Source organism: Tyto alba, unplaced genomic scaffold, assembly GCF_018691265.1.
Source record: "Tyto alba isolate M040663 unplaced genomic scaffold, T.alba_DEE_v4.0 Super-Scaffold_10, whole genome shotgun sequence".
NCBI lineage: Eukaryota > Metazoa > Chordata > Aves > Strigiformes > Tytonidae > Tyto > Tyto alba.
The window spans coordinates 28,431,268-28,452,746 of record NW_024881262.1 but is presented as its reverse complement, the minus strand read 5'-3'; the positions used below and the strand labels follow the sequence as shown (position 1 = coordinate 28,452,746).

Below are 21,479 nucleotides of genomic sequence, written 5' to 3'. Positions count from 1 at the left end.
TTGCCTGGAAGGAGAAGGTAAACAGAGAGCGAGGCGTTCATGCTGTGTGTAACAAACGGCTCTTGGTACCGAGCGAGGAAATTATCTCACCGAAACAGATAAAGGGAAAAGGTAGGTTTGTATGGTGCAGACCAGACCTCTCCTGACTCCCGTCCGTGACGTAGGCTGTGCCTCCAGCTAAAAGTCCCTTGTGTCCTGGCTGCCTGCCCCAGACCTGGCTTGTGGAGGCTTGTGCGCGCCGAGGACCTGCCTACCGAGCGCTTGGCGCCATGTCTGTGACGATATGCCAGTCCATGGGCTTCGTGGTGTCTGCTTTAGGAATAGGAGGCATCATCGCGTCAACGTGCATGGACCAGTGGAGCACCCAAGACCTGTACAATAACCCGGTGACGGCGGTGTTCAACTACCAGGGCCTCTGGCGCACGTGCGTCCGGGAGAGCTCCGGCTTCACCGAGTGCCGCGGCTACTTCACCATCCTGGGGCTGCCAGGTAGGGTTTGCTGGGTGGGAGGGCAGAAGCTGTGCGCGAGGGGTGGCGATGGGTAATTTTCAATGCAGAGCAGGGAACCCAAGTTTTAGCCAAAAGGGACCTCAGGTGCTCACCCTGTTTGGTTGACAGGTCCCTTGGAGGTATCTCAACCCAAACCCCCCCCCACTCATAGTCAAGCTGAGATCCAGTAAAATTCATTACAGCTGGGTTACACATCAGGTTCCTGGGGTGTTGTCCAGGCAATACACCCGGAGCAGTGGCTGCTCTGTGGGGTGATTCGTCCCCTGTGCCGTGGGTGGCTTGGGACTCCTACCCCAGCTGCATGGCTGTACGTGGCTTCCCACCAGAAACCACTAATATTCTTGGCATCAGAGAAGATCCTTTTCTAAGAGGATATGTCACAGTTCAGCTCACTGTATTTCTGTACGGGCTAACACCACCAAGCTGGATTTCTCCCTAATTCTCCTTTGGTTCCAGTTTTTTCTTCCACGGGCATCATTCCTGTCCCGGTTGTGCCCAGAGTATCTAGGGGTGCAAACAATTAGGTTACAACAGGATTATCTGGGTTTTCTTCTTGCCTTAATACAGCGAGAATAAAAGGCACTTAGACTACTATATCCATCTAGCCTCTGTGCTTTGACACAGCAAGAATAGAGGGAAGAAGCCAATTATATCAGCAAATCATTGCAGAACTTCTGCAAAATGGCATTTCCAAAACGCACGGAAACAAGCTTTGTGCACAAAAATTGCTTCTTTCGCAAGCAGTCTATCTCTGTGCAAATCAAACCAGTATAACCCAACGTGGCTGTGGCCTCAGACACCAGCAGGAGAGGTGTTTCATCCCCTGAGCTGTATTTCCTTGTCACTCATCTCTGGACCCTGGTTCCCAGCCAGTGCCTGGCGTTAGCTGTGCTGCCATATCCCCGTGCAGGGGACAGGGAGGCCTGTGAGCATCAGCTTCTTGTTGGAGCCACGGCTCTGACTGCCCCAGCGTGTTCACGCAGACTCTGGGGTGGGCATGCATTTTTCTAGAAGGACACAGGGCTGATCCCTAGCAAAAGCTGTGCCACAGCAGCAGGTACGAGTGAATGAAGGGTGACATCCGAAGAAGGATGTTTATGCGGGGCTTGTATTCACACGCTCAGCAAAGCCGAGCAGTCTCACCAAGCGAAAATGTCTGCAGCAAGGGGCAGGACAGGTTGGTAAAACTCAACTCCGGCAGGCTAATTGCTTCTAGGTAAAGAGATTAAAGTTGCCATACGAGGAATAAATAGAGGGGCAAAAAGCGAATCCTCCGCACGCACACAGCACACCCGTAACACACTGCAGAGCTTCCTCAGTTCTCCAGCTCTAAAAGCTTAAAATTACAGAAAATGTAACTCTACAGAAGAAGCAATTAAACTTTCCAAGTGTTCAGCTCTGGGAACTGCTTTAATCTTTGAAGAAACCAGAATGTTTGAGATTTGGGGTTTTTTTGTTCTTTCAGAATACCTCCATCATTAACCAGAAAAATCCTAGCAATTTTTTTCTTTTTTTTTCAATTCTCAGGCCTACAGACTGGTGTCTTAATTTCCTAAAATGGAAATACACAGCACTGTTGGGGGGATGGATTTCCTTCATTTAGCAGATAGGCTGTGGGAGATCGGTCTGTCCCTCCCCAGCTACATCCAGCAAGCTCTGTGGCCCCCTCCCAGTTGTGGACAGAAATGAGCACTCTATCCTAAATGTCAGGGTTTCTAATGAACTGGTCATCTTAGAGTGGAATACCACGTGTGTTTGCAGGGCTTATTGCAGTCACCTACAAAAAGGGATTTTAAAAAGTCTGAAGAATAAAGCACAACCCTTAAAAATAAAGGTGGATGGGACCCCAAAATGTCTGTCTTCACCCTCAGTGGTGTTGGAGTCAGTGCCTTCCCTGTCAGTGTGTAGGTGAATAAATTAATTTTTATGTACTTTTGTCCCAACAAGATGCTTTTTGTGACCAGTGCTATCAGCACTGCCCTACAAAGTGAGGTTTTTTTTTTTTTCTCCTTTCTTTTTAATGAACAGGGCTTACTCTTCTGAAGTCACTCTCTTGCTCTCCCCCGCCTGCCTCCGCTTTTCCCTCCTGTTATATATTGTCTGACACTTCCAGTCTCTGGAGAAGCTGGTGCAAAAACAAGCGCCCCGCTGCTGTGCTTTGTAGATTGGCTCCAGTTTCTGAATTCATCTGCTCCTACGGGCATTTCTTCCCACCCACCACCAGCAAAGGGCAACTGTATCCCAACCAGAGGGGAGAGAAAACAACGCTAAAAATCAAATTATTAATTTGCTAAGATATTAAGTGGATCATCCCAGCATTTATTTTAACTCTGCTGCACCTTGATCTCCATTAAACCCCCCTTGCTAACCACACCATAGTTAATGGTTTGTCAGCATTTCCATTATAAACCTCTATTTATTATTCTGACAATGGCAATTTATATTGGGAACAATAGTGCCGGAGTGAATAAAAATAATAGGACTCTAGCAAAGCAACGAGGTGACCTGAGTACATCAATGAAGTTTTGGTTTCCGAGGATTTTTTTTTCTCAATCCCTCGCTCCCATAGCAAAGATTAAACTTGTCTTGACCATCATCTATCTTCAATTTAGTTGGGAATTTTAATTTCAAATAGATTGAGGAAAAATCAAGATAATAGATGAAAATGAGAAATAACACAGGTAGTTTATGACTCTCAGCCTTGCTGCTCAGCTATAAACAGTCAGTCTCTAGTGAAATATGCCACTTGAGAACTAAGCCTGTTTATTCTGATTTTGCTTTCTCTTATTATTTTTTGCTGCTTGCTTTGGTGTGTCAGCGGACCTTACTGTGTTCGTCTGGAGGACACGATCTGAATTTGAACACACAAATAAGAGACAAATAGCAACAGCTGAGCTCTGACAAGGCTGGTAGTTTCACCTAGTACGGAAGTCACAAAGCACTTTCTGCTAAGAGGAACATCTTTCAGTTGCTTACAAGTTTGCTAGACTACAATAATGTGGGCAGGCATTTTCCTGTTGTCTGTCTTGTCCCTTATTTCCAGACCTCTTCAACTAGACTGGTTCAGCCATTTTTGAAAGGACATTTTGTTGTCAAGCCAAAGCCCCTTTTGACCCTTTCAGAAAGGCTGAGGCATCTCTCTTCTGTGGAACAAAAGGCTGCTGACTTGAAAAATAAGAATATTTTTGCTTTTCCAACAGCAAACTTTGAAAGTCTGAGATCACCCTGTTAAACTACTCCAACTGGTAAAAGGGTGTGTGTTGCTAAAGGGGTCAGAGTGAAAGTAGCCCATGGGAATGTAACCATGACTGTCCAGACTTTGGCATAAAACAACTGCTGTTGGTTTTGCTGGTGCAGGGTAGCAGAGGTGTGTGGATGTTCCCTGAGGAGGATTCATATCTGGGAAGTCTTAATGTTGGTGTCTCTGGAATTTTTTCTTCTGTATCGATGTTCTGACAAGGTTTTCTTTTATTTCATACAAACAGCACACATTTTGTGGCATAACCCTAATAAAACCCTTGCTCTTGGAATTTCGGGGACAGGGCAGCCCACTGGCCAAGGAAACAGTGTTTCTGCTACTTGGAACTGTTTCATGCCTAAAATTTGTAAGGATGGGGACTGCTAATTGCTGTGTCACGATCCTCCTCTGGTCATGGCCACCACAGTCTCTTCCAAGCTATGCTCGCCACTTAAAATCCTTTAACACAGTCAGTTCAGCTCAAAATTTTGAAATGTCTGCAGGCAACTGCTGTAACCTGCTTAAAGTGTTTTGAGACCAAGTTTTGTGCACAGAAGAGCTGTGTGCAGGTGACCCCGGGTGGGCTGGGGACTTGAGGTAACCTATCAAGGGCATGTGTGAGGCTGCTGTGGGTTTGCACTCACAGCAGGAGCTGAAGGAGGTGTTGGGGATGGGGAAAGAGCTCATGTGAGACCATTAGGGAGGTCTCGGGCACCCTGATCCCTGGTGACACTCAGGGTCGGGATAGGTGGCAGAGGGCCCTGGAGAGGATGTCAGGAACCTAGCTGTGTGCATCACATCCTTGCTACCATCTTGTGCTTTTACATCATGAAAGGATGAGACACGTAAAAGATAATCCTAAAGGAGCTGGGCTGAGGGCCAAAAGAGGAGCAAGGCAAGGGAAATGGCAAGACGCTGTGAAGATGTGGGGCTGGGCTACAGTTCATAGGCATGTAGGGAAGGATGAAGCTTCATGTACCTCAGCTCTGCTGAGGGACCCCAAAGGCCACCCTGAACCACCTGAAGACCAGTGGGGTAGAATGGGTCTGAGCTGGGATGGCAGCCTTCCGTGATCCCCTTTCCCCATTGAGTTTTGGAAGGGCCAGTCAACCCTTCTCATGCTGTGGACTGGTGGACCACACACTCCTGGAGTCTGTGGTCCCCACAGCAATGGAGGGACAGAAAGAGAAAGGTGGGTTTGCTTTGTTGCAGTCTGAACAAGTTGGAATTGACTGGTAGGGTGTGAGCTATATTTGCAAATTTTAAAGTAAACATGAGCTGTAGGTGATTTTTATGGGAGAGGTGGTGATAACATTCAGGAGTTGCAATGGGCCCAGTGAACAGTTTTGAGATAATATAGAGTCAACGCCTGGGTAGATAAAGCAAGTATGAGCTGAAATAAAGGTTGCAGAGGGGAGCGGTCACAAAGTACCCTTCCTTTTCCTAGTTTGGGTAAAATGCTGGAGATGTCCCAATACTCAAAGTGGAAGTTCTGTTCTCTGCTTCTTGGTGAAGAAGCTTGGCCTTTGCAAGAGCTGTCTCCTCACCAGGTCCCTTCCTTAGATACTGCTCATCATTACCATGTGGTGTGGCAAACCCCCTGGCCCAAACATTCAACCACCTTGCTGGAGACTGAGCAACAGGCACATGCTTGGAGAGAGATCCTCATCCTTCAACGGCTCCTGGCTGTAGACATCTCCCAGAGGTGGCTGGAGATGAGCATCAGGGTGTGGTAAAGATGCTTAGACGTGCTCTACAGCTATCCTTATCACCCAGCTACTTTTCAGGTTGTGCTCTGAGCTAACAGTTCAGAGAAAACTCCCAGGTGATCTTCTGTTATTGGCCTGGGTGTTGGGAAAATGGGGTGATGATGTTTTTTTCAAAGAGAAACATATTTTTCTCTATCATGAGTTCCTCAGAAACAGCCATTAAAAATAAGCTTTGAATAACATTTCAGAAAGGCAGAGAAAATGGGCTGAGGGAAAGGTTGGGATGGAAACAAGTTTGTGCTTTTTCTTCAGAACTTTGTTTCAACCAACAACTGAGGAAGGCATTTGTGGGAGCTTTCAGTTCCCAGTGTTTACAAGTGTGACACTAATCAGAGCATGAGAAATAACAAGCAGCTAATGTTAGGATGTCTGGATAGCACCTTAGGCAATATTCTTAGGGATGAACAAATAGAACGCCCCCCCCCCCAAAAAAAAAAAAATACAATAATCCTTCAGAGATTACAACATCTGGAGTGCTGAGCATGGTTGGGTGTTTGTTTGCCTCTTAGCTAAGGACTACAGCATGACCCTCATTGCTGAAGCTGCTTTCTCAGCTCCAGTTTTTGGGGGATCACACATGAGGTTTCAGGGGACAATATGCAATCCTGTTCTGGTTTATCCTCTTCAGAGACATGATTTTATCTGGCCCTCAAAATCGAAGACAGACTGGTTCACACAGGCTTTCTTACACACCTGGAGACTATTGATGATATTTTTTGCTTCCTCCACCATTGCTCTGGGGTTTTGATGCCCCTGAGTAAGAAGGATGATGAGCATTCCCCATCATCAGGAGAAAACTATATCCCCAAGGAAAGGTTAACAAGACAGCACTGCCTAGGTCGCAGACTCTGGCTCAAGGCACAATTAGGGGCAATCCAGGGCAGAGTCCTCTTTCCAATAGGTGTATTGGGGGGAGCAATGAGTCTTGAGGGTGTGAAATGGTGGAGGGGGACAGGAGGAGAAGAGAAGGTCCCTATTGGCTTGAAGAGCTGCTCCAGCTGCATGCAGCTGAAACCAGCAGAAATTGTTAGAGGAAGGAGTGGTGGCTCCCCTTCCAGCAAAGGAAACACATGGTCATGGTGCATGGGAGGGCTACCTCCACTGGTATCCATGCAACCATCCAGATGTCCAATTTATCAGAAAAAAACTCAGTAATTTAAAAAGTGTTAGAGATTTCTGGAAAAAAAAATCTGGAAAAAAATATGTTTGCCTTTTGTTTTCCTTCCCTCTCTCCCACTCCTCTTCTGGTTTTTTTTTGGTTGTTTTTTTTTTTTTTTTTTTTTTTCCCCCCCGGGGCTTCTTTTTTCTGTGACCAGTCCATGCGCCCATTTTTCTGTACAGCCCTCTAAGCTGTTGCACACTAATGATACAGGGTGACATCACCCGTGGGAATAGGAGTTATGTCCCAGAGGAATATCTGTCCCTGGGACATGGTTTGAAGTCATTTTTTCTGGAAAAAGTGATGTGGTCTCCTACCACTAGATGACAAGAAGGCAGGTCCTGGGGCATGAAGAAGGAGAGGAGACCTGGAGAGCTAGCTGCTGAGGAGCATCAGGGGTTGGGTGCAACCAGGTCTTCTGGACTGGGTCACAATTCTGGCTGTGGAGCAGTGAAGGATGGGATGGAGAGCTGGCCACATTACTTGTTTTAGCACCTATTGTCCTCCTGGCTTCTTGGTCCTCTCCAGCCCTTGTTTTCCTCCCAGCTTCTAGGTCCTATCCAGCCCTGATTTATCATGAAGCATTATTTAAGATGAGGAATGTTAGGCAGCATGCCCTCTTGCTCGCTGAGGATAAGAAGCTCTTATCACCTCTGATTCTTGAGGGCTCACAGCTATGTTTTTTGTTCATGCTATTATTTTTGCTGGCGAATTCTGACCTTTAGATATGTTGGAGCTAGCCCTTCCTCTGATACAAGCTTGCCAAAGTCACTGAAAATTCATAAATTTGAATAAAATTGCTGGAAGCAAGGACATCTTCTGCCTGACCCAGCAGGGCTTTGGTGGCTCTGATTTGTGGCCACTGGATGTGTGAATTGTGCTCTGGCTGCTACAGCAGAGCCCAGTGCAAAAACACCTCTGTCTGCTGCCCACCAGCTTGCTGCACAGCCACAAAACCAAAAGGGATGCCCTGGGTGGTCATTCTCCAGAGGGTAGAAGCAATAGCCAGCATGTAATAACCCCACTGTAACTCCTCCATCCACAGAAATCAGCCTCTCTTCTTTTCCTAGTGGCTTTAGCCCGGCTTCACAAACAGGTGGTGGTATTGACAGTGCCTGTGGCACGGAGCGGTATCGGGACTGGTTAAAGCAGGAATTTGTTTCTAGGTCAGGGCTGAAGTAAATCAGTCGGAGGAGGGTATTAGATGAGAATGGATGAGCGTGAAGTCTAGAAAGGTCCTTGTAACTCACTGCGCTCCGTTGACAGAGTGGCACAGCGAGTTTATATGGCTCCCCTCAGCCCAGCACTTCTCCATCGTACAAAGAGATAACTAATTTTGTAATTTTTATATCCTCCACCCCTTTCTCCAGGACCATCCCCCCCCAGCCAATACAGACAGGCACCTGTAAAAAGGCACTTTCTAAACAGTCCCTGCCATCTGCTCTCCTCCCCACAGGTGTTTCAGTTGGGCCACGTGATGGCTGGTGGGGTGGTGGGTGGGAGGAGAACAGAGTTGCAGGAGCTTTGCTGGATCAGTTTGGGAGTCTCGGCTCGGTGCCCTGTGTTGTGCTGTGGTCAGAATCCAAGGCAACCTTGGTGATGCTCGAAGTGGCTGCAAGGAGTGGCCACGTCCCAGTTAGTTCCCTGGGTTGAGCTGGTGGCCCCGCATCCTCGTGCAGAGCTCACCGCTGGCTATCCCTACCTACCACCGTGCCTCCTGCGCGGATGCCTGCGTGGGTAGCCGGGTGTAGGGAAGTCCCTCCCTTGGTCTGATGACAGATCTGCTCCCCCATTGCATAAGCCGAGGGCCAAGGAGGTGGTGAGCTGGGCTAGGTGCTGAGTTCACCTGGCAACATGGTCCTTCCCTCTGCCCCTCGGAACGTTTGCACCATGCCAAGCATGCAGGAGAAGCCCAACAGGCAGCAAAGGGTTTTGGTGGGGGCATGGCGCATGTTCCAAGTGGGTTGCCCAACACTTGACAGAGCGTGGCTGCTTAGCTGGGGAAGGACAAGCACTTCTAAAGGACAAAAACTCATATCGCTGGCCCTGCCAGCACAAACCTATCCAGCGAGAGTGAAACTGGACTATCTTGCAAAAACACTTTGAGCAAACACACCGCTCAATGGAAAGCATCTGATAAGAGCTGCTGCATTTCTGGTGGCTCAGTCAAGAGGACTTCAGTGCTCCCTTTAGGTCTGCGGCTTCATCAGGGCTGTCTCACATCCTCTCTCCGGGGGAGACACCATGTCCACGACCATCTGCCAGGTGATGGGGTTCATCGTTTCGTCGCTGGGTGTTGCGGGGTGCATCGTGTCCACTGCTATGGATATGTGGAGCACGCAGGACTTGTATGACAACCCGGTCACGGCCGTCTTCCAATATCAGGGACTGTGGAGGAGCTGCGTGCGGCAGAGCTCTGGCTTTACAGAGTGCCGGCCATATTTCACCATTCTTGGGCTGCCAGGTAGGGGCAAAAGATGCACCAGGTTTAACCCAGGAGCTCTCTTGTAGCTCTGTACAGTTTCCATCCAAAAGCAGGATATCTTAAAGCACTTTGTGAGGAATAAAATTTCAGGCTACTCAGCTTATGAGCACAAAAATATGTGCATATTTATTACAAAAATAATACCTTTACTCAGAGGAGGTTACAATTTGGAGCATGTATAGGTGATCTCTGGATGAGCATCACAGGTTCAGCCCTGCTGCCGGCATAAATCAGCACAGCTCCACTGATGTGAGGAGAGTGAGTATGTTTAAACCCACAGGTATTAGGTCCCTTTGAGTCAAAATACAAGGAAAACAGCTGCATGTAATTTTGCATTGTTATCAGAATAATTGTTTCTACAGAAAACAATTGAAGTTTTGTTTTTTTTTGTTTTGTTTTTCCCCAAAGAGAAAACTAGGATTGAAGAAACCTACCTGTGAGCAGCACGTGTAGGAACGTCGAGAAGGGGAAAGGTGCACTCTGTTGCTTTACATTACCTGGGGAGTTTTAGTGGTTACAGAGTTAGATTCCAGAGGGGTATTACTTTCTCATTTGCTTGCTTACTTTACAAAAAGGGCCATTTTTCCCACCCCACTGTATGCGAGGGTATGCCAGTGCTCCCGATCTAGCAGGACCCATGGGAGGGGAGCAGCCGGCCTGGCTCTCCATGCCTCCCTGTGACCTGTCCTGCCTGTGCCCTGCCAGCTAGCAATAAATATGACCCTGAGAGTGTTTTTTCACTCTTGATGCACAACTGCAAATCAGTGCAAGCATGCACTGCCACACATAGGTCTTTTGCATCTCTTGATTGGTGTGGAAGAGAGCATGATGTGGGCTCATCCTCAGGGATGTTAGCCTTGATTCCCTACCGTGAGGCAGGAGGGAGTGCTTTGCTGAAGACCAGGGTGTTGGCTGTGGCATTTGCTTTTTGAGAAAAGCCTGTGATCGTTCCGAGGGGTGCGATGGAACAAATGTGTTTCTGTGTGCCCACCTTCAGGATTGATAGGCAACTTCTTTTTCATTTGGAAGAGCAAAACTGATGTTTGGAGTCACTTCTCCTATGGGGTCATTTGTTTTAAAGAAAAAAAAATATATATTTATTAAACTACATACACAAATGTTAATCAATATGTATACATATCCTTATAATGCTGTAGGTGCTTGTGTTTTTAAAAGAGCAATGAGGCAATGGTAACCATCATTTTTATGCCAACTTATCATAATGAAGGTTTTGCTTTTTATGTTATTTTTAGATAATATAGCAATAAGGAAATGTGCAAAGCAGTCACAGGCATTTTCTGTTGTGTCTTAGAGATATTCTGTCATTTTAGTTCTCTTCATGCATCTGTTTAGCTGATGAGTACCTTAAAACATAAAGAAGGAATGCCCTTACTTGAATTCGGTTAACTTAAAAGCCTCATTTTTTCCCAAAAGCTTTCTATATTCCATTAATCATAAGCAGTCACAAAGTTAGATTTCCACTTCTGTATTTTGTATTAGTAACAGAAATGCAGGTGATGGTAGTTTAGATGACTTTAAGTTGTTTTACTTCACTCGCTTCGCACTACTTGCAGCAACACTGGGGAAAGACAACTCTCCAGTTTTAGTTATATCTGAAAAACAGTGGTGCAAACTGGTCTCAGATCACTGACACTTATTTTGGTGAAGAAGCTTGCATTTTTACTATTTTCTGTGCACACCATCTCTTTGCATGAAAATCAGGAGGTGCAAAATGAGCAGCTATATGGGCACAGGTATGAAGCAAAGTTACCCAACCTCATGCAAAATGTGTATGCAAAATGACAGGTAGTTTCTCTGCTTTACTTTAACTATAGCGCTGTTTGCTACCTAGTGCTCCTGGTACAATTTTTTCCCCTTAGTCTCCTTGTTTGCCTAAGTCCTTCCACTCCTTCCTTCTAGGGGAGGTCATTCACCTTTGGAAAGCAGCTTTTTTCAGAGGACTTTTGATGGATGCCCAAATTCACTTGAAACTGCAGTGCTCTTGTTCCAAACAGCTCTCGCTTTCAGTCCCATGAGCCAAGAGGCCTTCATGCCGCAGCAGACGTGGGAGAACTTTATTCTTTCTGTCCCTTTGTGGAGGTGGAACATAAGTGTCACCCTCATGAAGAGGAGAATCACTGCTGGTGGCTATTTTGCATTTTTTGTGTTGTGCCCTGCTGTGTTCCTCTCTCTCCCCTTTCCAACAACTGCAGATTGCTCCTTTTGAATGGAGATTCATCACTCTTGGACCTCAGTGCTCCAGCAGAAGTGCAACTTCCCAGGAGTTGCTTGACTTGGCTGTTGTGTCCTTCCATGGTCACCCAAGGCACTGTGAACATCTCTCCTGGGAACCAACAGTATCTCTGTGAGGTCTTAGCTTAAGGTCACTTCTTGAAGGGTTGAGACTACCGTAGTGATGGCACCTAGGAACCATAAAATCTGTAGGAAGCATTCCAGGAACAAAGAACTGTCTTGGAAACAAGGACCTTCCATCAAGATCCATAGTGTCTTATGCTGCCCTAGAGACTCCAGCCTCTTCTGCCTGCCCTGAAACAAAAGCAGTTGCAAAGAAACTTAAGTGACTGTAGAGACAAATGAGTATTGTGATATTCTTCTCTTTGCAGTTTTCTGCTTTGCATCAGGTGCTGCACGAACAACCTTTGAGGGCTGATAAGGCATATCCGCCAGCTTCTTGTTCTCAGATGAATAATAACTAATGAGCTTGCACCTGGGGGCTGATGAATGGGAGATTGAAAATCCCAGGCTCGTTAGCACTTGTTATCAGCTGATAAGGGCAAATTGAGTCATAAGAGCAGCAGCCTCTGTGGGGGACTGCTAGATGGGAGAAGGTGGTGTATTTCCAGCCTGTTGGATGGCAGACCACTGGCTTCCTTGTGTTTTGTGGTGCCAGCATGGCTCTGCTCAAGCAAGAAGACCCATACGGACACCCCAGCACCCACCCTTGCCCTCCTGGAGAGGGTTTATAAATCCTTCTCCCAGTATGTGCAAGGCCAGCAAGGTCTGCTCCCTGCTGTCCTGTACCAGTGCTTCCTGCTCTGGTAGGGCCATATGGGACTCTTGGGCACCATGGTCATGCTGGGCCAGCCGAGCAAAAGGGGTGACAGGCAGGCTGAGTGAAGTCCCTGGGGCTGTAGGATATGTTGCCTGCCCTTTTCAGTTGGCCATGAGTCCACATCATCTACCCTGAAGAGGGACAGTCACGCATGGGGAGCATCAAAGCCAAACCCAGGAGGGTGAGAGCTCATGGCGGGGCAAGAAGAGGCTACAAAACATCCCAGCTGGAACACAACAGCCCTTGAAATACTTTCAACCACCTCCTCCTAGTGCTCTGCCAGCGCTGCCACTTCCCTGTCTCTGCCAGGGACATGTGCACAGGTGGAATGGGGAAGAAATGTCTGGGAACAGCACTGAATTGCAGGCAAGATGGGATATGTGCCACCGTATTAGAAAATCACCTTGGGATTCAAATGCATGGCCTTTTCCCTTCGCTGCTCCATTTTAAATGGTACAACTTCTCCTCTGCTTTTCCCTCTATTTTTCTACTCCAGCCAAGAGGAGACTCGAGGGTTTTTATTATCTTCAGCTGACTGACAGCAGCACTCAGCTCCCACAGGTATGACCCACCAGCATTACAGCCTGCCTCCAACCAAGCATTCCCACCTTGATGGAAGCCTGCTAAACAAATTCAGGGCTAGGGTATTTGCGTGTTGTATTAATGAACATGGACAGATTTATACAGGACTGACATTACAAATAACCATGGGAAGGATATGCTGGAGGGGGTCGTTGCCAAAGGTTTGTTGCTCTCGCTTACTCTATGTGTAACTGTCAAGGTGATTTTCCTCTTCTGCTGTGCCATGCATTTTACTGTAAAGCAGGAACACACAGAACTCCATTTTGAGTCACACAGTAGTTGGAAATATCATGGATAACTGGCTGGAGCTGTCTGCTTTCATTGCTGCTTGGGGAGAAATAAAAAGCTTTCTCAATCAATTCAGTTATGAAACAATTCACGCTTATCCCAGCTGTACACCAACTCCTCTCCATGAATTTCAGATGAATAAATCATGACTGGTGCCAATGAACATTTACAAAAAATTATGTCTGAGCCATCAAGCTCCTTGTGAAGTTTAGACAAAGAGCCACATTTCCATAGGTACCCCAGATAGTACTGAGTGTAGATCCAGTACCCGTTTTCCAAGGCTTTCTTCTTTAATAGTTTTATTTTTATACAGAAACAAGCTTTAAAAACCTCCCAGACTCTGACAAATCTCCTTTCAGGCACTCAGGGTGTCTCTTATCAATTTGTTTTGCAGCAATGTTCCAGGCTGTGAGGGCCCTCATGATCGTGGGTATCGTCCTGGGCATCCTTGGCCTCCTTGTGTGCATTTTCGCTCTGAAATGCATCCGTATTGGCAGCATGGAGGATTCTGCAAAAGCCAACATGACTCTGACCTCCGGCATCATGTTTATTGTTGCTGGTAAGTGGGTGGTGGTGTGTCTTTCATGTGCAAGGCATTGCAATTGCCTGGAATTGAGGACTGGGCAAGTCTTTGTGCACTTCTGTTCATAAGTAGAAGATGCTCTGGAGCAACCCAAACCATTGAGACTCGCACGAAGTTATTGGTATTAGTCTTCCAGCCTGACCTCCTGGGGTCAAGTGGTTTCTCACTCTGCTTAGTCAAAGAAAACCAGAAGTTGTTATGGGACAGAATGTGGAAGGCTGAAAAAACAGTCCACAGATAAAAAAGAAAATACATCTCTTAATTTGTTATATGTATACTGTTGTTATGTACTGTTATATTCTTTATTTATATGTATTAGGTTTTTTAGGAGTCTCAGGCTTCATACTTAATAATTTTATGAAGACTCTTAGGGTTGTGGTAGCCAAGCTTGCGGGTTATCGGGAGGGCTGCAGGAATGCCTAGTGTTGCCCAGCTACATTGAAATTGCAGATGGCTAATACATCACTTACAGGATTTCCCACAGTTTTTTGCAGATGAGTAATCAAATCCATAACCTAATGAAGAGGAGAATTTCCTATTTAAAATCCTTATAGTTGAACAGCACTTCACTTTTTTGGGGATATGAGACACACAAAACAACTTAAAGATGTACAATAAGTACAAGTTGGAAAGAGGAAACCACCTTCTGCAACACAGCTTTAATTTTGCACTTAAAATCTATCATTTTACTCATTTGAGTCAGTGGGTTGAGAATTTAGCCAATAAGGATATTAGAAAGGACCGCTCATACATTCCTGAAGAGAGGGTATCTATCTAAGACAAAGATGTGACTGACTCTTGGGATGGGACATCCCTTGGTTGAGTTCACCCATTTCAAAACAAGGTCCCTCGTCTCAGCTAGCTGAAGAGTTGGGTACCCATGTGCCATGGTGGACCTGGCCCGTGGTCACACCTCTGTGAGCTGGAGGTTGTGTTTCTTCCTAAAATAAGGGCTGCTCTCAGGGCAGAAGTGTTAAAGCCACTGAAGTTCCATGATAGTGAAGGCTATATGGGCACCTGAGGCAGAGACATCATGATTGCTCAGACCCTCCCCAGTGCCGTGAGTAATTGGGTTTCAGGAAAGACACAGAGGTCTTTGTGGGTGTAGTGAGGATAAATAGGATTTGGGATGCCCAAAGAAGTCCATATATTTTGGCAACCTTTAGCTGTGTTGTGTACCTCCTTCCACAGTGGGGTACAGTACAAGGATGACCTTTGTTAGAATGAATTGCTCTACTAAGGAGGGCAGTAGTGAAATAGTGAATGATAGTTCTATTGTTGTCGGGCTCGTCACAGCTGGGCACTGCAGTGATCAAGAATGGGAGAAGTTCCTGCCTCTTGAGTCTGGTCTCCCAGGCTGCCTACAGAGTCAGGCAGGCCTCACTGCCTGGTGAGGAACAGATTGTGAACCAAATGTATCTCTTCTTTCACGTGACAGAGGGCGTTTTCCCATTAAAAAAAAAAAAAAAAAAAAAAATTCTGATAGGGAATCTTTTACCCATTTTTTTTCACTGTAAAACAAATCCTTAAACTGAACTACCGGATATTTTCAGCAGCTAAAATGATCTGTTTGTTAAACTCATTTTCTGTGAGAAAACACAACAGTAGAAAGATTCCCGCTGGCACGACTTGACATTTTTGTAGTGTGACGTTGTATTCTTGCTGCTGGATTGTAATTGTGTAGAAATCCTGGCAGAAATGCGTGACACATTGTGGGTCCCCACTTCTGCCAAAGGTACATGCCAGGACACAAAGCAGTGTCTTACCCACCTTTCCAGAGCTGTAAGGTGCTTCCCCAAGGCCAAAGGTGACTGCTTGTGCTGTGTGGCTCAGTCTGTCCATCCTTCTCTCTGATCTCAGGCCTGTGTGCCATCACTGGAGTGTCTGTGTTTGCCAACATGCTGGTCACAAACTTCTGGATGTCCACAGCCAACATGTACCAGGGAATGCAGAACATCCAGAACAGGTAGGTGGTCAACTGGCTCGGGGTGCGCCACGGTGCAAATCTCCCTCAGGGCCAGGGTGTGCTTCAGCCGAAGCAAAGGCAAACTCTGGGGCCCTATTAGTCTGGTACCTGGACTTGGAATGTTTACTGAGTTTCTTTCTTATCTGCACTGGAGATAATTTGTCCAAGCAAATTGGCTGGGATGTCTGTGTTCACACGGCTTGAAGGAGGTTGAGAGCCCACTGAGGATGAGCTTGCAGGTGGGATGGTGCTCACAAGAACTCCTGCAGGGCCAGAGGGAGAAGGACAATGTTCAGTGTATTTCGGGAAAATCAGACTGGACCACTGTCGCAGCACTAATCAGCCACGTCTCTGTTTTGTAGGTACACCTTTGGCTCAGCCCTCTTCGTTGGCTGGGTGGCAGGTGGCCTGGCCCTTGTAGGAGGGATCATGATGTGCCTTGCTTGCAGAGGGCTGGTTCCAGAAGAATCCCGGTAAGTCTGTCTGAGGTAGAGATGGGAAGTTATTGCATGAAACCCTAGGTGTTGGGTTAGCATACAGCCATCACACCACAGGATATGTCTATGCATAATACCCCTCTTGAAAGAGTTATCAGGATGGTACACCTTTTCTCCCTGTATCATGGGTCAAAAGTGACCATTTCCCTTCCCTGACTACATGACTGGCAAACAAAGAGGGGAGGAGAGATCAACCTTAAAATCTGAAATTTGCAACGTGCTGGCTAATTCAGGCCCATTAATTGCAGCTTTGATTGCAAATGGCATAGCAGATCATCAGCAGGTATGGATTGCACCATCTGAGCTATGGTTTACACCAGGTAGGGCTTTGTATGACTGTGCAGCTGATTATTGTAGACGGGTCCTTCAGTCAACCAAGGATTTACTCCTGGGAAAGAAAGTGTAAGTTTATGAAAAAACATGAAAGAGGCTTGCAGCCCATCCACGGATGGTTGGCTCTGAGCTCATTGAGTGTCTTCCAAGTGATGACATAGTACAAAGTTGCCTAAAATCCAACAGCAAACAGGAACACCAGGTGCAACACTGGGTAGTCACAGACCCTCCATTGGCTGATGCCACCTTTTGTGTCTATTTCAGTTACAAAGCGGTGTCCTACAATGCGTCGGGGAGGAATATCTCCTACAGAACAGGGCCGTATAAGGTTGGTTCAGGGTATGAACCTGAAATGAAGGCTAAGAAGGGCGCAGGATATGAAGAAGCTGCTCGAAGTGAGGATGGAAGACGCTCCTACCCTTCAAAATATGACTATGTCTAGTAGACTTTCTGGGCTTGAGTTGCGCTATCTTTTATAGAATATTTTTAACTTCAGAAGCAAAAAGTATATGCAAACAAAGCAGTCTGTAAATAGGATTGTGTTTTCTATCATGTTTCCCCTACTCTGAGGTTGTATCCTAGCTAGTTATGAACATCAGTTTTATTCGACTGCCTGTTAGTGTGCCTACTATAAGAAGGTCTATAACAAAAGTAATGCCTTTTTATCCTCTCAGAGTAGAACAGTTTGCTCATATTTTACATATAAACTCTGATATCCAGGATGAGGATTGTGCCTTGTGCCCTTTTCTAACTCTTCTAATAGGTTAAAATTCCCATTTAATAATAACCCAGATGTAAAAGCGATGATACCCCATCGCCTTCTTCCCTTTGAGGATCCTTTCACGAAATTAGGCAATGTCATCCTCTACTTTTTCAGTTTGGAGAGGTGAACAGTATCGTGTGACCTTGGTGTCCTCTGTTCATCAGAAAAAAAAGTGTTTTGCTGAAATGATGTTGATCTGTTTTTGCCACCCAATTTTGGTTTGGAGCAGGTTGAAAAGTGAAAATTACAATCGAATGGTCTCCTATATTATTTTGCTGTATATTTTGAGCAAATTCAGTTGTGTCCCTTTGGCCATGGCCAATGCATACAGATCCCATAGTCATGGCATTTTCCTCCCTGGTGACTGTTTCTACTCAGATAGATTCCTACAGAAAGGATACCTTCTCACTCCATAGTTTTGGTCAAACCTTCTAACAAAACAAATTACCAACAAAAGGAAAGAAAATCTGTCTCCCTGCTAATGGGAAGGTTTCTATCTACTCCGCTTTGCTGGTTGTGCTACAATGTTGATCTGCTGTGGTATTTAATCTGGTTTATGTTACTTAGACTTTTACTATAACCTGTGATACCAAAGTGTATTTATTTCCTCTGATCTCTCCGGGGAATATGTATAATCCATTGTTATTCTTATGCTAGATATTTGCTGTAATAGCTGAAAACCTCTGTGTGCAACCAGTGTTCCTGCAGATGTCATTTTTAATGAAGCCAGAAGAATTTCTCATTTAGAATTAATTAGAGTTGCATTTGGAGCAGAAAACCCAGGGAGCATTAGATGTGTAACTCCATACTGACATCAGGACTTTCTTGTGTTAATTCTTCCCCCAGTGATGTGAAGATTAACTCCTTAACGTTGCCTCTTCTAGCCAATCCATCAGAGAGGAATTTTGTTCAAAGGGGTCAGAGGAAGAGACACAAGAGCTTATGTGGGAGGGAGAGCTGTGTGCCCTTAGCAGGTCGTCCCACCTGGCTCCAGAGCACATCCTAGTGAAGCTCTGGAAAGCGCCTATGAGCAAAGCAGAGGGTACTGAGGGACAACTTAGAGAGAAAAAAAAGGGGTCCAAAATCTCCAAAGTAGTCATTTTGATAAGTATCGGTGACACATTTTAGCCCCTCTTGTAATGATTATGAGTTTTCTGCAGGAGTTCACGGGCAGAATTGTTTTGGTGAAATGCTGATGTTCCGCTGAGCAGTTTCATGATCAGAGGTAGAGCTGAACATTTCTCCAGAGTTGGGCCTTTGGTAGGTCAAGCTATCAGTCTAGCTGGCACCTCCAGTGGCTTGTATGAATAGGGGGGACAGACTTTTTAATGGAACATCAGTGCTCCCGGTGAGCATAGACCTCGATAACTGTCACCTCTCTGTAACCATCAGCTCTCCATAACCACTAGCTCTCCCCCAGCACACGGAGGCATATCTCCAGCATGGGTCCAGGAGATGTGGAGAGGTTGCACCTTGGGCAGGTCAGCGAGAGGAGGAGGGAATTCCCGGCAGGTGTGGCACCAGGGGCTGGTGGCTGGAGGAGATGACCACCTTGCAGAGAGGTGGGAAGAGCTTCCATCCAACAGGAGCTCTTGGTCCCATCTCAGGCTGGACATTGTCCCCTGCTGCCACCTGGGATAACTCACTACCTCTGCTGGATGTCAGTGCTGACTCTCCCTTTCGTATTAGTGAAGGACTTGTTCTAAGAATCTGTTTCTAAAGGAGAACAATTTAGTTTTTCAGAGGTAAATCCCATCCTATTTTAAAAATAACAATATTCTTTATCCCTATCTCAGTATAGACTTAGTTTTTCTGCCTTTTTTGCATACTGGGTTTCTTTTTTGTTTGTTTGTTTGGTTTGTTGTTTGTTATTGGCATTTTTTTTTTTTTACATGAATATTAAAAAAGTAAAAGTCTTTGAGACCAAAATCACTGTTTTCACTCGTTCTTTCTTGTCACGAACAGCAGCTACCAACCAGCTTTGGGTCTTGCAGGTTCTTGGAAGCAGTATGGACAAATATGTATGGTTGAGGGAAAAAATTGAAGATGAGGCTTTTTTTTTTCCTTTGTAAGATACAGTTAGTTATATGCCAAGACAAAATAACAGAAAAGCAGGTGAAAAAGCATTAGGAGACCCCGACTAACTGATGCAATGAAATTAGAGGTCCTTGCTGGGACTCTGGCCTTGCCAAGTACAGTTCAGCAAGCACATGGCTCTTTTGGGGTTTGAGGCCACTTTGGTCAGGCCAGCATCTGTCTGACTTTCAAGGTAGCAATTAAACACTTCTAAATACTTCATTGTTCTTAGGAGGGCAGAAAAATTGCTGGTATGCTCTCACTCCTGCGGGCACCCACTGGAAAGGGGCTGAAAAGAACAGGAATGTTTAATTTAGATATGAAATGCATAAGTGGTGGTTAGGTAAAGGTACAAGGGGTAATGAAAAATACAGAAAAACACACAGAAATATTTGAAATACAAGTTTCCAACTGCATTAGAACAAAATGAAGTGCACATATAAAATCACAAGGAAGCACCTTTGAAAGTTACATTATATTTTTATGCAACACAAATATTCTGACAAACTCACTGAGCCAGCTATCTCTCAGTTTCACTTTGATGTGTGCAAGTGTGTGGAGTTCTAATCTTCCAACATCAGTTTTCATTTCCTTGCCTTGGCCGAAAACTTGCAGTATGAAAAATTTTAATGCAGCAAACTTCACTGAAAAAACATTCACATTGCAAAGCAGAGAATCTTTTATTTATGATCCTGTTTGTGGTGTAACAACACCTGATATTACAGCTGCTCCCCTCTGTCTCTGGATATAATGGACCTTATCTTGTGGTGGGCACCACCACGAGTGGTGAGCATTGTGCATCAGGGAATGGCAGCATAAGGAGAACCAGCATCCACAGCCACGGAGCTGCGGTTCCTGCTGCAGAAAGCACTTGGTGTTGCCTTGCCTTGGGACATGGATACAAATATCCCCTTTTCTGCTGAACTGATGTGTCTCCTGAAAGCCCCGCAGCTGATACCACCTGCTAAGGGAAAGCTCTTGGTATTTATGGAGAACAAAGTTCCCATTTCCAGGCTTTCCTCTGCAGCCCCACAGGCTAAAAAAAAAAAATATGAGGATACCTTAATTATTTCTTGGACTTTGAGAAAAAAGTGAGATCCAAAAGCCCCCTCTCCCTGGATGTCCCATTGTTGTCTTGGCGGCAGCTTATTGTGTCCCCGTGCTGTTATGTCCCAATGCCCACGTGCAAAGGGCACAAATCCCCATGCCACATCCACAGCCCGGGGTGCTGAGCACGGGGAGACACCCAGTCCATGTGCTGCCTGGGGAGCACCCTGGGGGCCACCCACCCAAAGCACAGCCTCTGCACCCCGCGCCATGCCTGGGTCCCTCCCCCCCAGCACTTCAGGGAGACACTTTACCCTAAAGAGTGTGAATTTAGGCTCTGAACCTCGGTGGTGCGTGCCTAACCCAGCCGCTCGAAGGAGCAAGACGCGGCTCCCACCCGGTCACCCCCAGGCAGAAACTCGTGGGGAGCAGGGTGCTGTACCGAGGCATGCGGGGCAAAGCCATCACCGTCCTGCCCGGCTGCTGTTTGGGAGGAGCAGTTTAATATTTGCTGGGTTAAACCGGGCTTGCTGGTTTGACCAATTGCACAGCAACAAGGAGGTTTGTGCCTCCACTCAGCGTCTTTGGCTGAGTAAAGCCTGGAAATAACCAGAACCCAGATACTGCAAATATCTTGGCCCCATGAATAAATCCAGCGTTTCCTCCTGCCATTGTTACTGGTGAGGGAGGGAAGACACACCCCCCACCCCCCACCCCACCCCCAATTATTTTGCCTTTATTGATAATAAACTACAGGGCAAAGGATGCGTTTGATAGCACTTGCAGAGCCAGAGGAGATGAGTCAGGGAAATTGGGATTGGTGATGTGTGTGGGTGCATGTGTGCCTGCGCTCAGAAATGGTTTTGTTTCCACAAATTTGATGGTCCTCTGAAGAATACATATCCTGTTTCAGAGGAGCTAATTAAATATAGGCTTGTCTAATAAAGCAAACGCTGAAAAGGCTGTGTGTATTATCTGCCAGAAGAGCTCTATATAGGTTCTTTCTGAGCTTCTGCAACATTTGTAAGTATGTGAGAGCACGGCAGATTTGCATGGACTTTGACTAGGGGAAGCAAAGACACGTATCTGAAGCTACAAATTGGACTATGA

The 21,479-nt window shown here is 46.1% G+C and overlaps 1 protein-coding gene across 2 annotated transcripts; it reads left to right on the top strand.

Annotated features, from left to right (window-relative positions):
• The first annotated feature begins 269 nt into the window (after positions 1–269).
• Positions 270–16,925, top strand: CLDN18 (claudin 18). 2 transcript variants are annotated; one of them, XM_009967753.3, is made up of 5 exons: positions 270–489; positions 13,499–13,663; positions 15,548–15,653; positions 16,016–16,126; positions 16,748–16,925. In XM_009967753.3, exons 1-5 carry the CDS (start codon positions 270–272, stop codon positions 16,923–16,925), a joined length of 780 nt encoding a protein of 259 aa, XP_009966055.1. The 2 variants fall into 2 exon arrangements, with proteins under 2 accessions (XP_009966055.1, XP_009966054.1); XM_009967752.3 differs by lacking the exon at positions 270–489 and adding an exon at positions 8,921–9,140.
• The last annotated feature ends 4,554 nt before the right edge of the window (positions 16,926–21,479 follow it).